Genomic DNA, 15,139 nt, shown 5'->3' with positions numbered 1-15,139 from the left:
GAATGCCAATAATATAATTAATGCCAGTAAATTAAACCATAAAAATTAAGAAAGACTGAATGGCATAATCCTTGTAGTGAAACTCATACTGAACAAATCAAAACAATGTGTTTAAAGACAGTTGAACTAAATTACACTGAGGATTCTAGCAATTAACCGCCACACCTACATTAGCATCTTAATGACAACTGTTTTAAACCTATGTAGACAATAAAGACTTCGACTCTTATCATGAAAGGCTTATGCAAATTTCATATAGCCCTTTAACCCTTCAGTAAAATGTTACCAAGTGTGTCCTGATTGCTAAGCTTAAGCAGACCGATCTCAGACAACTGTTCACTCATGGCAAATGCAAACCTATACAAACACATTGTGGGGTAATCCAGAGACACAAACTGAGAAAACACGTAGCTTCATAGCAAGTTTCAAATATTTTTTAGGACAAGTGGAACAGTGAAATATGTATAATCTGAGACAGAATTCTTTAAGAGAGATGACATGGTTGGTTTAGCTACTTATACTGAACTAGAGGGTGGTCACTCCATTCAGGGAGGCTGCAAAGCTTTTCTTCAGTACTGGGCTGGATGGGCCAGCCCCAGGCCTTGAAGAAGGAGACTAGATTCTTCTCCACCACCTTGGAAAAGGTTTCAGCGTACAGGTTCATCTTGCCATTGTTGTCCTTTGGCACATTCTTCATGTCACGGTAAGCTGTAAAGACTTTCTTAAAGGCATCCCAGCCAAACTGTTCCTGCAGCTTTAAAAAGAGAAGAAAACAAACTAAAATAATGGAATGAAGCTAAAACCAGGTAATGGATCCTAGTATATTAATAAAATCTTGTGAAAAAAACATTTACAGACTGCACTCTAAATGAAAACATTTCCCATGAATTTGTGTCTAAAAAGGCTTGGCAAAGTCTAAAATGAAGAGTGGTCTGCAGTTACACATCCCTTAAAATTATAATAATGTACTTAAAATACATAAGGTAAGGGTACAATGTCTGATGGAAAACCAGCCTGTTGTTAGCAGAGTGAAATATGTACAGCACTTAACTGACACTCCAATTCAGAGATCTCTTCCCTATCTGGGAAACCAAACCCCAGTCTACCATGGGGAAGGCAGCATTATCCAGACCACACTGACCCTCGTGGTCCTTAACGCCATTTAACCTATCTGCAAGCATTATATTGCAAGCATTATATTGCCCAATATTAAGTTTTGGTGGGCAACAAACGAAGCAGGTGTCCAACCAATTTCATGAGAAAAAAACATAATTCCAGTCCAGGGGCCAGTGACCAAAAAAAGAAGAGAAGCCTTGTTGTTCAATTTCATCTACTTCGGTTTGTGTGATCTTGTTCTGGGTTTAATAAAGTATCTAAGTCCTGGTTCAACCCTATGTTGATATACATTTAGGGAGAGTGCTCAAAAATCTGGTCTGTGACAAGATATCAACAAATTAATATAATTCCAACCTCATACAATCATTGCTGGTTACCCCATACTTAATTACTTACTACCAAAAGCATTTTGTCAAACTTGTGAAACTTGTAAGTGGTATTTAACCAAATATTAGGTGTGCAGTATGTATGTTTTTATATTGTGAACCCTATATTTAGTATTTTGTTAATTATCCTAGTGCTGAGAGTTTTGTGCATGTTCTGTGGAGACAGCGTACTATTTTAGTCTCTCTCTGTAACTGTATATTATATAACAATAATTTTGAGAGTAACTGTCTTGGCCCACGTAGAGGGTTTAAGGAGGTAGATTTATGCCGGTGAGTCTCATCCAGTCTGACATCAGCTGCTGCAAAGTCCAAGCCTCAGTGGAGTCTAAAATCTTAATGTTATTCAAGTTGAATTAGTCATTGTCTGTTTTAAGCTTTAGATTTGAGCTATGATATTTGCATGCAAAATGTTTGAAAAGGTTAAAATTTCTGCTGATTTGTTTAAATCTTAGTCAAAGTGCAACTCTCTGAAGTCAGGAAACTTAAACAGGGGTCTTCAGCACTTACCTGAATATAAGTCTCCAAGGCTGTAAACACTTCCCACTTCTCCAGACGCCTGCCTTCCGCGATGTACTTCGTAATTCGGCTTAGACGATTCTGCGCTGTCATGCTCCCATGAGCATTTGCCCTGTTTACACCCAGCACCATCTCATGCACATACACTGACCACAAATTACAGGTAGCCTCAGTCGTATGTGGTGGGAACTCCCAGTAAGAGCATTGCTGGTTATGTCCCAGCTCATGGATAGCTCCCCAAAAATTACTTTTACCAGGAACAAATGGATTCACCAGATGTGGAGCAGAGCCAGTGTGCATCATAATGGGGTAACCAGAATGCATGAAGCCTGTAGGAACAGGTAAGTCATGTAAATACTGCAAGTCATGTAATCACATTTATTGTAGTTGTAATAGTTCTGCCATAAAAAAGATTAAAACACTTCTACGTGATACACACCACAAGAGATCTGAACATCAGCAACAAAGCGCTCCTTGCGGGGAAACTTTGCAGGCTTAGCTGCCAAGTCAGCTATACTCCTCATAATGGAGTCCCAGAGAGCGGCAACCATGTCTGGACAATCCAGTTGGCGTATCACCTCTGATGGAAAGGCCATGATGAGATTCTCAAACTCCAGCTCTGCCCAAGGTGCTGGCGCTGTACGGATCTTGGCTACCCAGTCAGATACACTGGTATGTCCTGAGAAAAACATTTGACTTTTACCATAGAATACCATTGCTCAATATTGACTTTCTAATGAGGAATAACTATTAATCAGATTTACCAGACTTGTAGTATGGTGCCTTCACAGCTGTCTCTATGACAACCTCAAAGTCCTGTACTGTACTTCTAGGAGGTGCAATCAGGTATATGAGGCCTCCCCACAGATTACAAACTTGGAGACTCTCTTTTTCCAAAGGGAAACGCACACACACCTTTTGAGCCCGTTTCAGTTCATTCGCATTGCTTAAGTCATCAGTTTGACAGCCAATCTGAACCTGCAGATTTAGTGTATTTAATTATATCAAACTATTAAATAATACAAATTTCAAATAGTTTCAGTTCCAGTAGGTTTGTGATATATTTCACTACAAACCTTCTGTGTTTTAACAGTTCAGTCTGCTAGCTAATGTGGTGTTGTGTTGGAATAACACATTAAACAAATGGTACGAATACAGTTTGTATACAAATAGATGTGTACCTGCCATCCTTTGCCTATTATTTCTCTGGGCACTGTCATGTAAGTCTTCATTCCAGGAGAAAGATAGAGACCTGTGCTTATCCATTCTTCGCTATCTAAAATGAGAAAGCAATTAATTGACCATCAGTTTGACCAAAAACAATAAACCCACCACTTAGCCAAACATACATTCCACAAAAGAGAATGTATCATTGTGAACAATCACCTATATTTTGTTGTACTATATTATCTAAATGTTTTGTTGACCAAACCAACATTAATTTGATTAAGCAAACAAAGTCACAAAGTTGTAAAGTTATAGAATTTTGAGTTATGATGTTTGGATGCAAAATGTTGGACAAGGTGAAGAATTCAGAGCGACTACATTTTTACTATTTACTTTACCTGCTGTACTTGCACGGATCTTGACTCTTGAATTGGCCACAGATTGAAGGTTAGTTGGCTTTAAAATCATGTGTGGCAGAAGTGCATCACGATCTTCGCAAACTTTGAACATTGTAGTCCCCACTTGGAGAAGCAGACGATCTTTTGGACTTTTAGCAGGGCATTCAGGAGACACCTGTGGAAATCCTGCCTTAACCAAATCTTTGAGAAGTTCAACTACTGACTTATACACATCACAATCGAGTCCCTGCATGGACAGATAACGGACACAATCATTGCCAAGCCTTTTTAGGAATTGCTGTTCATAATCTCCCAGCTGCTGGCCGTGGAGAACATGCCCAGCAAAACGCTGCAACAAGTCCTGGAAATGATATAACCTTGTAGAGATAATTCCATGTTGGTTCACCTCTGGGGCCTTGTACGTGCCAGCAGTCACAATTTTCTCTGAGAGACACAACCCCATTTTGTCAAGAATATGATTTCCAGGGAAATCTGTCTTCACATTACAACCAGGGTTGCACTTGGCCCACCACCAAGCATGTCCACCAATCAAAAGGCCTCCACCAGCAGCCACAAATTCCTGAATCTCTTTAGACTGAGCATCACTGTAGGAGTTGCAGACAAAGACACTCAAGTCTTCTTTGAACCCAGTCAACTGACACTGCAATCCTGACTTGCTCAGCTGGCTGTAAGCATCTTTAAGTTCAGGTAGGACTCCAATAACACCATTAGATCTTTTATCAAGCCAGTGAACAGCATTGATCATGAAAGTGGACAGGGATTCACAACCTAGGTAAGATTCATGGCTGGCTACTATTACACGTCCCTGTCCGTAGTATGCCCCAGCAAGGAATGCCTTTCCCTCTGGGGTAAGCCCAATAGGAAATGCTGAAGGACCGTTCACCAGCACCTCAGATGGTGCAGAATCACTTTGGATGTCAAATTCAGACAAACCTTGCAAAAGGAATTCTAAGTCACCTTCAAAAACATGAGGAGCTTTGTACAAACCAGCACTTACAATGTTGTCTAAAAGGCACAATCCCATCTTGCTGAGGATGCGATTTCCAGGACATTCTGTCAAAACATTACGGCCACGATGACTTTGGGCCCACGCCCAAGCATGTCCACCTATCAAGAGGCCACCACCAGCAGCAACAAACTCCTGGATCTCTTTACACTGAGCATCATTGTAAGAGGTGCAGACAAAGACACTCAGCTCTCCATTAAAACCAGTAAACTGACACTGTAGTCCTGACGTGCTCAGTATCCTACAGGCATCTTTAAGTTCTGGTAAGACACCAATAACCTCCTTAAGTCCTTTATTAAGCCAACGAACTGCATTAATCAAGAAAGTGGACAGTGATTCACGGCCAAGGTAGGATTCATGGCTAACCAAAATTACTCGTCCCTGTCCATAGTGGGCCCCAGCAAAGAATGCCTTTCCATCTGGTGTGAGTCCAATGGGAAATGCTGAAGGTCCATGCACAAATACTTCAGATGGTACAGCCGGCCCTTGTATGTCAAACTCAGACACACCTTGTAAAAGAAATTGCAGGTCATCTTTGAAAGTCTTGACACTCCTGGTGAAGAAAACCATAAATAAGAGGTTTAAGATAATAGTAAATATGTGTTATTTACAGTCAAACCCATGAAAATGTGGGTATCAACCAAGTGATCATTTTTTATTTTAAATTAAATAATGAAAATAAGCTGCAATGTTTTGTGCTGCATCATGCAACAGAAATGCAATTTGAGTAGAAATGTAGAAATGAGTAGAAATGAAAAAAAAAAAAAAAAAAAAATTACAGAAATCATTTCTATGCATTGTGGAGATCTGTTCATCTTCTACTATTGACCGCAAATGCCAAAACTTTACACAGCGCTTTACAACTTTATAAGAGGCTTTACTGACCGGATCTTTACAACACAGACTTGACTTTTAAAGAGGTTACAATGATGCTGCAGTGCTATTTGCACCATCATGTCCCTTAAACAACTCAAATTAGTTGAACAATAGACATTTAGACATTACATTTACATGACTGTAAATTTGACTTAAAGTTGATGTAAATATGAAATACATACATGGCTGGAAATGCCTGCTTCTGTCTGCAGCAAGTACAAGATGTGGCACAAGAGACAGCAGCACAATGCAACAAGGGCAACCAGCATGAGCTCTTATATACACATAGAGCCAGTTCATCCCTCCCTGATCTGACAGGTTTGGGACACTCCCACTTCATATACTGAAAAAATTGTGCATTCATTGTACACAATTCAGATTTGTTACATTTACAAAATTCAGGCAAAAAGACTTTTTCTGGTTAGGATCTTAAAAAGAATCTTACGATTGGCTAAATTCAAAATCAGATGAACAACAACAACAACAATTCACATTGTTGTTATTTTTTTTTACCAAAAAAGTCAAAATGCAGAAACAAAATTAAGTCTGAATAATTAATACATCCTTACTGCTACCATACAAATTAGGAGAGTAATTAGATACAAGGTACTGCAAATCAAAGGTAAATGCACACACATCATTTTAGCTCATATCAGTTCATTGGCATTGCTTAAATCATCTGTTTGACAGTCAATCTGAACATGAAGATTTTGAATATTTTATTATATCAAAATACGCAATAATTGCAGAAGCATGGTTGGATGCAGAGCTAACTGAAACAATCATTTCCAAGCTTTTCCAGGTATTGCTGTTCATAATGTACCACCTCCTGGCCGTGGAGAACCTGCAGCAAGTATAAGATGTGGCGCAAGTTGGTCTTAGACAGCAGCAATAAAATATGCTGTCAAAGATGATCCCGACTGAGCTGTTGTGTATACAAACATAGAGCAAGTTCATCCCTCCTTAATCTGAGAGGATTGGGACACTCCCACTTCATACAGTGACAACATGTACATGATTAAGATGTATTACGTTGAAAGAATTCTTAGACAAGCTAAATCTTCAAATACACACTTGGACCATTTTGAAGTATTTGAATTTTTGGTTTTACAATCAAATCAAAGGATGTAATAAAAAAGAGTAAATAAAATAAAGAAATGAAATGAGATGAAAACTGTAAAGGCTACCTATGGAATCTACTCACTGAATATGAGGTAACAATTTGCAGGGGTTTTTTTGTGGTAAATTTTACCCCATATTTTGAGTAAACGTGTCCTAAACTTTTGCACACTAAAAGAAATAAGATAAAGTGTACCTAACTTTCATTTTACACCAAATTACTTGTAAACTAGAGTCACCTTGACGTGAATGTCAATTCATCATTTACTTCATATTTTTTAGTAATCAATCAATATGACTAGTAAACTATTACTCATTTAGAGAATGCCAGATGTACTAAAAAATAGGGCTATGACTTTGCTTACAATTTTTTTTAAAACCTGTCGATGTCTGAAACTGAGAACAAGGAGGAAAACAAAAATCATAGATTAAACCTATTTTCAGGAATCAAGTTTTTGGAATATGTCTCTCTTGCCTCTTTTAAATGTGAAATGTCTAAGCAACTAACAGGTCTTTTACATGAAGATAGTGAACTTTAACTGCTTTCACTTTCATTCAGATTGTCTACATTTCCTCTACAGAGACATAATTTCCTCATTTATCCACAGGGCAGGATTTATTGGTGGTTTTGAACTCTGGTTCTAAAAGGCACAATTTCATCTAAGACACAGAACCAGAGAGTCATGTAACTAAGAGAATAGACTATTAAACATAACTATGGACTAATTATTAAGGACACGAGTGCGAACAGTGCATTTAGGTTTAGAGAGAGGGGCTTAAAGTTCTGCCTTGAAGATAATACTACTATGGTCTGACACTGCAAGATTTTCTACGCAGACAGAACGAACAGTCAGACCCAGAGTTAAAATTAGATCTAAAGTATGCACTTTAGTGGGCCAGTAATGTGTTTGCTAAAATTAAGAGATTCTGTGATTCTTAAAAACTCTGTAGCAAACTTATTAGTGTCCTTGTCTATGTGTAAAAGTAAAAAGAAAAGTAGAAGAACCTGATAAAAGTTGAGAACCATGTGAAATGTGCTGTTAGACTTAAAGGGTGATACACGGTAATGCACAAGACAGGATTTGCGTACATGATCTTAAAAGAGAAAATTTAAAAATACAAGACATACAACATTTTATGAGAACATTTTAAGTCATGTTTATACACTGTGGCAAGACCTCTTCCCCGGCCGCAAGTCCTCCTGGGAATTAAAATACAGGTAGTCCCGGGGGCAGAGTTCTACAAGTTGGCTTTATTTTGCAGATTAAAGCCATGTCTCCATAATAAATAAAAGGTCCAAGTCCTGGGACCATATGGAAGGAAATCTTTCAAAAAAGCCACCCATAGAGTACGCTGCAAGATAACCACCAAATACAGCAAACACAGTTCCCCTGACCACTTTGCCTAAACTTGACACAAAAATGGCATCATCTTCCAAGGATTTCAAATCTCTAAGCAGTGGGCCTAGCACTTTTGGGTAACCATATTGGTTGACATAAACCACCTTACAAAGAATGGAAAGGTAGATTGAAGTTGGAGTAGATTTCAATTGCTTTCTCAAGGTGCTCAGTAGGATTTCTTAGAACTGAGCTGGAAAGAAAATACATTTTCTCTACTAGTTAATCAATGCATAAGTTAGACACATTGAACATGCATTCCAATGTAAGGAGAAGAAACCCCAGTCTCTAAATAGTTTTGTTCAAGTCCTCATCCTCCTCAAAGCAACAGTAGTTTTGACTTTCATAAAATTCAGTTTCTTCATGTGCTTGACTACGGTGCTTAAAATCCTCCACTGAATGGGGATTGTGTTTTCTGCTCTTGACTCATGACTGTGGCAAGCTGTGTTTATATTTAGTATATAGTTAGCCCTGCACATATGCATGGAAAAAGATTCCATGTCCATTGGACATACAAAGTAATCACTAATCTCTGTACTTCAGAGGCTGGAGCAGAGACAGCAGCACAGGAGCACCATAGGGGACAGTACTTTTCAACGTTCCAGAAGACCTACAGGTATCTTGGACTCCACTTGGATGAAAGGTTGGACTGGTCGGCCAACACAGATTGTTGTGGTGGTAGATGCCTCCAATATCGGGGTAGGGGCAGTCCTCTCCCAACAATACAGGGAGAGCAACAAACTCCACCCCATATCATTGTACTTATAGAAGTTAACAATGGCTGAACGTAGCGGTGGCCAAACGTAACTTGCAGTGTGCTTGTTTTTTTACTTGGGTTTCATCTTTAGCTTGTAAGATAAGCTGTTTTTAAAATATACTTTTAACTAGATTCTGCTAATATTCTTGTCTTTGGGTTAACATAGAAGCTTGGTGCTCATTTGATTGGGGTGCTGACATCACAATTCCACTATCTCATTTACCCACCTTGTTCTAATACCAAGCGGATGTTGACTAGGGGACTCTGGAATTGCCAGTCTGCGGTGCAGAAGGCAGATTTCATTTCAGCTTTTGCTTCTGCTCTGTCTCTAAACGTTGTTCTCTATCGTTCTCCTGGTCCTCCTGGTCCTCATGTTCAACCAGTCTGCACCAACACACAGAGCAGGGAAAACTCTGGACCTTATCTTTGTCCCTGCTCTGGATGTGGCTGTGACTCCTCCGGATTTCCCTGATCACCACTTTCTCAGTCTGTTCTTTCCAGGTTTAGAACTGAAGTTGCTGCTGTAAAAGCATCTTTCTACAAGGGGAAACTGGAAGCATCTGCATCTGACCGACGCAAACTTTTCACCATCTTTTCCTCTCTCCTTAACAAACTCTGGACAGCTTGGACATTGGCAACTACAGACCCATTTCTCTTCTCTCTTGCAAGATTCTTGAACGCTCCGTCTACAACCAAATGTCTCTCTTTCTCACTCAGAACAAACAGGACCCTAACCAGTCTGGCTTCAAGGCAGCACACTCTACTGAAGCTAAATCTGCCAAACTGTCATCGGTTCTGATTCTCCGCAGCTCAACCTCTCCGCAGCTTTTGACACAGTGGACCAAAAGATCCTTCTGTCTGTCCTTGCCGGCCTTGAAATTATTGGCTCTGCATGGCGATGGTTTGCATCGTACCTGCAGGGACACTCATACCACGTAACAAGGCAGGGGGACGTTGTAGTCTCTCCACTGGCATTCCACAAGGCTCGGTTTTTTGGTCCTGTTCTTTTCTCACTTTACACTAGCTCTCTTTGTAAAGTGATATCCTCTCATGGAATCTCTTACAACTACTACACCGATGACACACAACTCATCCTTTCTTTCCCACCATCTGACACACAGGTTCCTACCCACATCTCAGCATGTCTCACTGATGTCTCTTCTTGGATGGCGGCTCACCACCTCAAACTCAACCTAAATGATCTTGCCATCTCATTTGAAAACTCACTGGTCACTCCATTTACAGAAGCTTGAAGCCTTGGTGTTGTCATGGATAATGAATTATCGTTCTCAAGCCATGTTGCAAATGTAACTCAGCCATGCAGATTTCTTCTGTACAACATCCAGAGAATTCACATCCTTCCTCTCTAGAGAGGCCACCCAGGTGCTCGTTTAGTCTCTCGTCTCTTCAAGACTTGAATACTGCAACTTTCTTCTGTCTGGTCTCCCTTTGCGCACCATCCGGCCCCTACAACTTATGCAGAATGCAGCAGCACGGGTCGTCTTCAACGTTTCTAAATTCAGCCATGTCACTCCACTGCTGCGTTCTCTTCACTGGCTTCCTGTAGCTGCCCGCTTTAGATTCAAAACCTTAATGCTGGCCAAGCAAACCACAAAGGCAAGAATGGACCAGCCACTCTGTAATTGATGGCAATGGTCAAAAGCCAATCCGCACCAAGAGCCCTTCAAGCTTCAAGTACGGCTCGGCATGACCTGCCATCCCTCAGAATCAACGGAATACAAGCGTCCAAGCTTTTTTCTGTCCTGACACCAAAGTGGTGGAATGAACTTCCCCTGGATGTCCGAACAGCAGAGTCGCTCGTTGTCTTTAAACACAGACTGAAGACCCACTTCTTCCGAGAGGACTTGGGTGAATAGTAGAGTATTATGGTCACCTTATTGAGGTATTGCTCTGGATAAGAGGTATTGAGGTATGGGATTGAGGTATCAGTTTGCTAAATGCCATAAATGTAAAACTGTAAATGTAACTACGGCGTAGGAAACAGGGAGCTCTTCGCCATAAAGATGGCATTAGGGAATGGTGTCAAGGGCTGGAGGTTGGCGCCTTCCCATTCCAAGTTGTCACAGACCATAAAAACCTTGAATATCTGTGCTAAGCTAAGTGTTTAAACCCCCGCCAGGCCTGGTGGTCCCTGTTCTTCTTACGCTTTCACTTTTCCTTTTTTTACCAGCCTGGCTCCAGGAACACCAAGGCGGGTGTCCTTTTCCGCATCCATCAGAAGGGGGAAAGTGAGGAGACCATACTTCCCTCCTCCATAGCCATCCATGCCATTCAGTGGGACATAGACTCTGAGATTGCTCAGGTCCTTGCACACACCTCTGTACCTGCTGCGTGCCCAGCCGGAAAGACCTCTGTACCTGTTTTCTTTCAGGAGCGCCTTATTGCCTGGCCTCACACTTCTCCTAAATCTGGCCACCAGGGTTAGACCCGCATACTCCATCTCCTCTCCCTTAAATACTGGTGGGAGGGTATACGAGCAGACATCCACTTCATGCAGCACCTGTGCCCAGTTCAAATACCCAAATACCCTCCCCTCGGGCAAACTTATGCCTCTTCCTGTGCCTGAGCGTCCCTGGTCACATGGTCACTTAGTTTGTGAGGACAGCCTACATAGGTAGACTTACACATGTTCCATATTCCTTGCCTTTCTGAATGAGGAATTCTAATGGAGCCCTAGTGCGCTTTATTTCTCCATTCTCTAAATTATGCCAGGAAAACTCTGCCACTGTACCACTGTACTGTGACTAAACCATCAAAACAGGTGTCTTTATTCTACAGTTATTTAGGACACATTCACTGCACTCAGTTGTTCTCCATTTCAATAATGGTAAGACTACTATTATGAAGAGCAAGCATTGATTTAAATTGTGTGTAAAGTGTAAAAGTATTTTCCCTTTGCACTGAAGAATTCATGTGTTTGCTGTTTTAGTACAGTGATTACACATCTTTAATGGGCCATTCAAGAAAAGCAATACTTGATGTCCTAATAGATGGGAAAAAGACAGAAACTGTGATGTAGACTTTTTTGAGATAATCATTTTTGTCATTATTTGAGACACCGATGATGTGGATGAATCCAATTCTACATTGATAAGTAAACAGCAAAAACTTTGCCAATTACATATTTTCACCAAATTACTAGGAACCTTTATGGGACATGCCAAGTACATTTCTCCCGCCACCAACAGCCATGTAACATTGTGTGCTTACATTGCAAGCAGGCACATTATGGTATTGATGTAGGCTCTTTTGGAAATTATAGTGCCCCTTTTGTGTTTCTCTTTGGCTTGTCTAACAATGTGCTGTATCTGTCTTAATATATTTGCACTCCAGTCTTCAGGAAAAAGGCTCAGCCTAAATAAAAGATCTGGTTTTGATCTTAAGTCCATTCCAAAGAATTCAAGATTGCCAGTGAAATTCCAGACCTCAACCTAATTGAAATGCTGTTGTAGGACTTTATATGCTAAAGCTGTCCAAAAACCTGATTTGAAGCATGAAAACATGAATTGAAGCAACATTGTAAATAAGAGTGAGCCAAAATCCCTGCTGAACAATGTGAGAGGATGATAGTCACTCAGAAAACAACACCTTTAAGCAATTGATTATTGTGGTGTAATTTACACATGGTTTTATTTTATTATGTCCTATTCTGTAAAACCATTGAATTAAAAGAGTGTATATTTTACTGTATGTGTCACAATATCACAGTAAATCAAATTCTAAATCAATAAAGGATCAATTGGACAGATTGGACAGAATAAACCTTACAACAAGTGTACATAAAATCAGATAGGACCTCAACAAGTAAAACATTAAGAAGGGGTTCATTTACATTCTTTAATGCTGGTGTGTCCTCTTTCTCCATTCTCCGTGTGGCCTATCATTTGCATTTAGCCTTTTCAGCCTCACTTCTATAATCTTCCAAAGCTGCCATTATATTTAATCTCAAAAGGCTTTTGCAATAGGTTGAGTGTATGTAAATTGGAGTTACATGTTGGGGATGTAAAATAACATAAGCCAAGACACTTCTGGGGCTTTGAATTTGGCTGATTTCATATTTGAATTTTGGATATATGATTTCCTTTTAAATGAAGAGACAACCATGTTTGAGGTTCATGGTTTGTCACTTCAATGTTCTGAACTCTATTCAACTTAATTCCATTATTCATTTAGGCCAAGATAAATACAGTTTTCCATCCTAAGACACCTTCGAACAATTACTTTTTTTCTCTAATTGTTTTCTGATGTTATAAGAGTGAAATCTAACCTTGGGGAAGCTTTGTTTTTGAGTAGATCAGTTCATCTTTGTTTGAAGTATTTATTTCTGCTTAATTCCATACATAATTGCATGCATGTTTTCAACAGTCTGAAATCTCTTCTGAGGTAATCTCACACATCTGGTGTGATAGGGAGGCTGAAGTACCTTTTCACCAGGGAGTTTATGTTCCAAGACCATGACAGATCCTGCATGATATAATATCTGGGTGAAAGAAACCTTGTCTTTCCAAAATGTCAGATATAAAATTTCTTCATTCAATTTTGGCATGTATGACATAAAGTGGCCCCCAAGACATTTGTAACATTTGCATGATGATTTTTCTTACATACTTTAGGATTCTAAAAAAAGCTCCATTCCAATGGTGGCATTGTTTTGCCATATAAGCGAAAAATTGAGAAAACATTGTGTCACAACAGTCACATTCATGCTACTTCTCTACAATTTAGAGCATCTAAAAAGTGAATTTAGAGGAACTCCTGAAGAATAGTTTGATTTTTACATTGTTCTATGGTTTAGGGTTATGGTTAGATTAAGTTTAGATTGGGTTAAGCCTAGGTTAGGGTAAGGCATGGGTGAAGTTAAATAAATTACATAGGCTAGGGTAAGGGTTAGGTTATGTTTATGTTTATGTTCACAATTCTGACAAAACCTTCCTGTAGACCAAATCTGCTTTGCAACACCACCTTAAACAGACAAGGTGATTCTTTGTCCAGGGAGCTTATATATGCTTTTGAAAAGAAGCAATCTTAGATTACTAAAGGAGGATTGCATGTCTTTACTGAGGTGTAATAACATAACACTGACTCAGCTCTACACACAGCTTCTGTCTGAGCTGTAATATAACACTGACTCTCAGCTCTACATACAGTCTCTGTCTGAGCTGTGAGATAATAACAGCAACTGACTGACTTACACTATCTTTCAGCACTACACACAGGCTGTCTGAACTGTAATATAATGAGTCTCAATAAACTTGTTTATGAACAATGTGAGCATTTTTTTTACACTGCAGGTTTAAACAGTGCTTTAGCCATGCTAGCTTTGGTCTGTTTTTTTTTTTTTTTTTTAGCAATTGTCACTATTTGCCATCTGGAATAGAAAAATATTGATGCATATAATTCTATCAAGTGGTAACTCATGCTCAACACATTCTGCTGATAAAGAGCACTGCTAAAGAACTGTCTAATGAAATCTTTTTGCAGAACCACATTAAACTTGCAGCTTGCCAAATAGTTTTTTAAAAACTGAAACAGCAGTTTGTTTTTTAAATTTTGTTAGACAAAAGTAATTACAAGTAGTAACCTAGTAGTGTTCTGTCCATTTGTGATAATAAAGTTGACTCCAATACACTGTAAAACCGTAGTGAGCACTAACAACTATAGCTAGCTCATTTCACAATTATTATTGGTAGAGGTTGGGGACAATGTCTTTATTTGACCAGATTGCAAACAAATCCTTCAGACTAAAACATATCCCACAGATTTAAATGCACCAATAACATGCTAGCACAATGTTGCTTATTGACAAATTTGGGGGGTGATATGCAGTTTGCCGGAGAGCCCCAGTAAGCCTGACCCTACCACCACAGCGTCGCCAGGGCTCCCCAGCTGCTACATTTTCAGGGTTGGCTCCCAGATTGTATGTTTCTGCTTCAGCAATGGTGTCCAAATTTATGGGAATGCGATGCCTCCGCTCCCGTGCCAGCAGCGCCCGCTGCTTCTGCTGCTGCAATGGCACCTAGGTCGTCAGCTTCTGTGTTAGTTTCATGTGCCCAGGCTGACTTTTCAGGCATAAGGCAACTTATATCATATTATATTTATAGGAAAATTATATTTAAGGCATTTAGCAGATGCTATGATCCAGAGCGACTTACAAAAACGTTTTGTTGTTTACTCACAAAAATAACCTTATCTAGTGTGTAAAGACTAGGATCCAAAGACACCTTAGCTTAGATAATACTAAACACAAAGTCAGTATGGAGACCATTCTACTCAACACTACACTTCACCCAAATACTCTTGAAGAGGTGCGTTTGAGCTGCGTTTAAAGACAGCGAGCGACTCCCAGGGGAAGTTTGTTG

The 15,139-nt window shown here is 39.7% G+C and overlaps 1 protein-coding gene across 1 annotated transcript; it reads right to left on the bottom strand.

Moving 5' to 3' along the window:
- Nucleotides 1-511: 511 nt before the first annotated feature.
- LOC140565109 (TRPM8 channel-associated factor homolog) lies at nucleotides 512-11,220 on the bottom strand. Its single transcript, XM_072690920.1, has 7 exons — nucleotides 10,925-11,220; nucleotides 3,584-5,163; nucleotides 3,200-3,294; nucleotides 2,783-2,996; nucleotides 2,458-2,697; nucleotides 2,010-2,347; nucleotides 512-754 (listed from the first exon to the last, which is right to left on the bottom strand). The coding sequence occupies exons 1-7, from the start codon at nucleotides 11,218-11,220 to the stop codon at nucleotides 512-514; spliced, it is 3,006 nt and encodes a 1,001-aa protein (XP_072547021.1).
- Between the last annotated feature and the right edge of the window lie 3,919 nt (nucleotides 11,221-15,139).

This window comes from Salminus brasiliensis, chromosome 11, assembly GCF_030463535.1.
Source record: "Salminus brasiliensis chromosome 11, fSalBra1.hap2, whole genome shotgun sequence".
Taxonomy (NCBI): Eukaryota; Metazoa; Chordata; class Actinopteri; order Characiformes; family Bryconidae; genus Salminus; species Salminus brasiliensis.
Note: the sequence above shows the minus strand (reverse complement) of the source record. Positions and strands in the feature narration are given on the sequence as shown.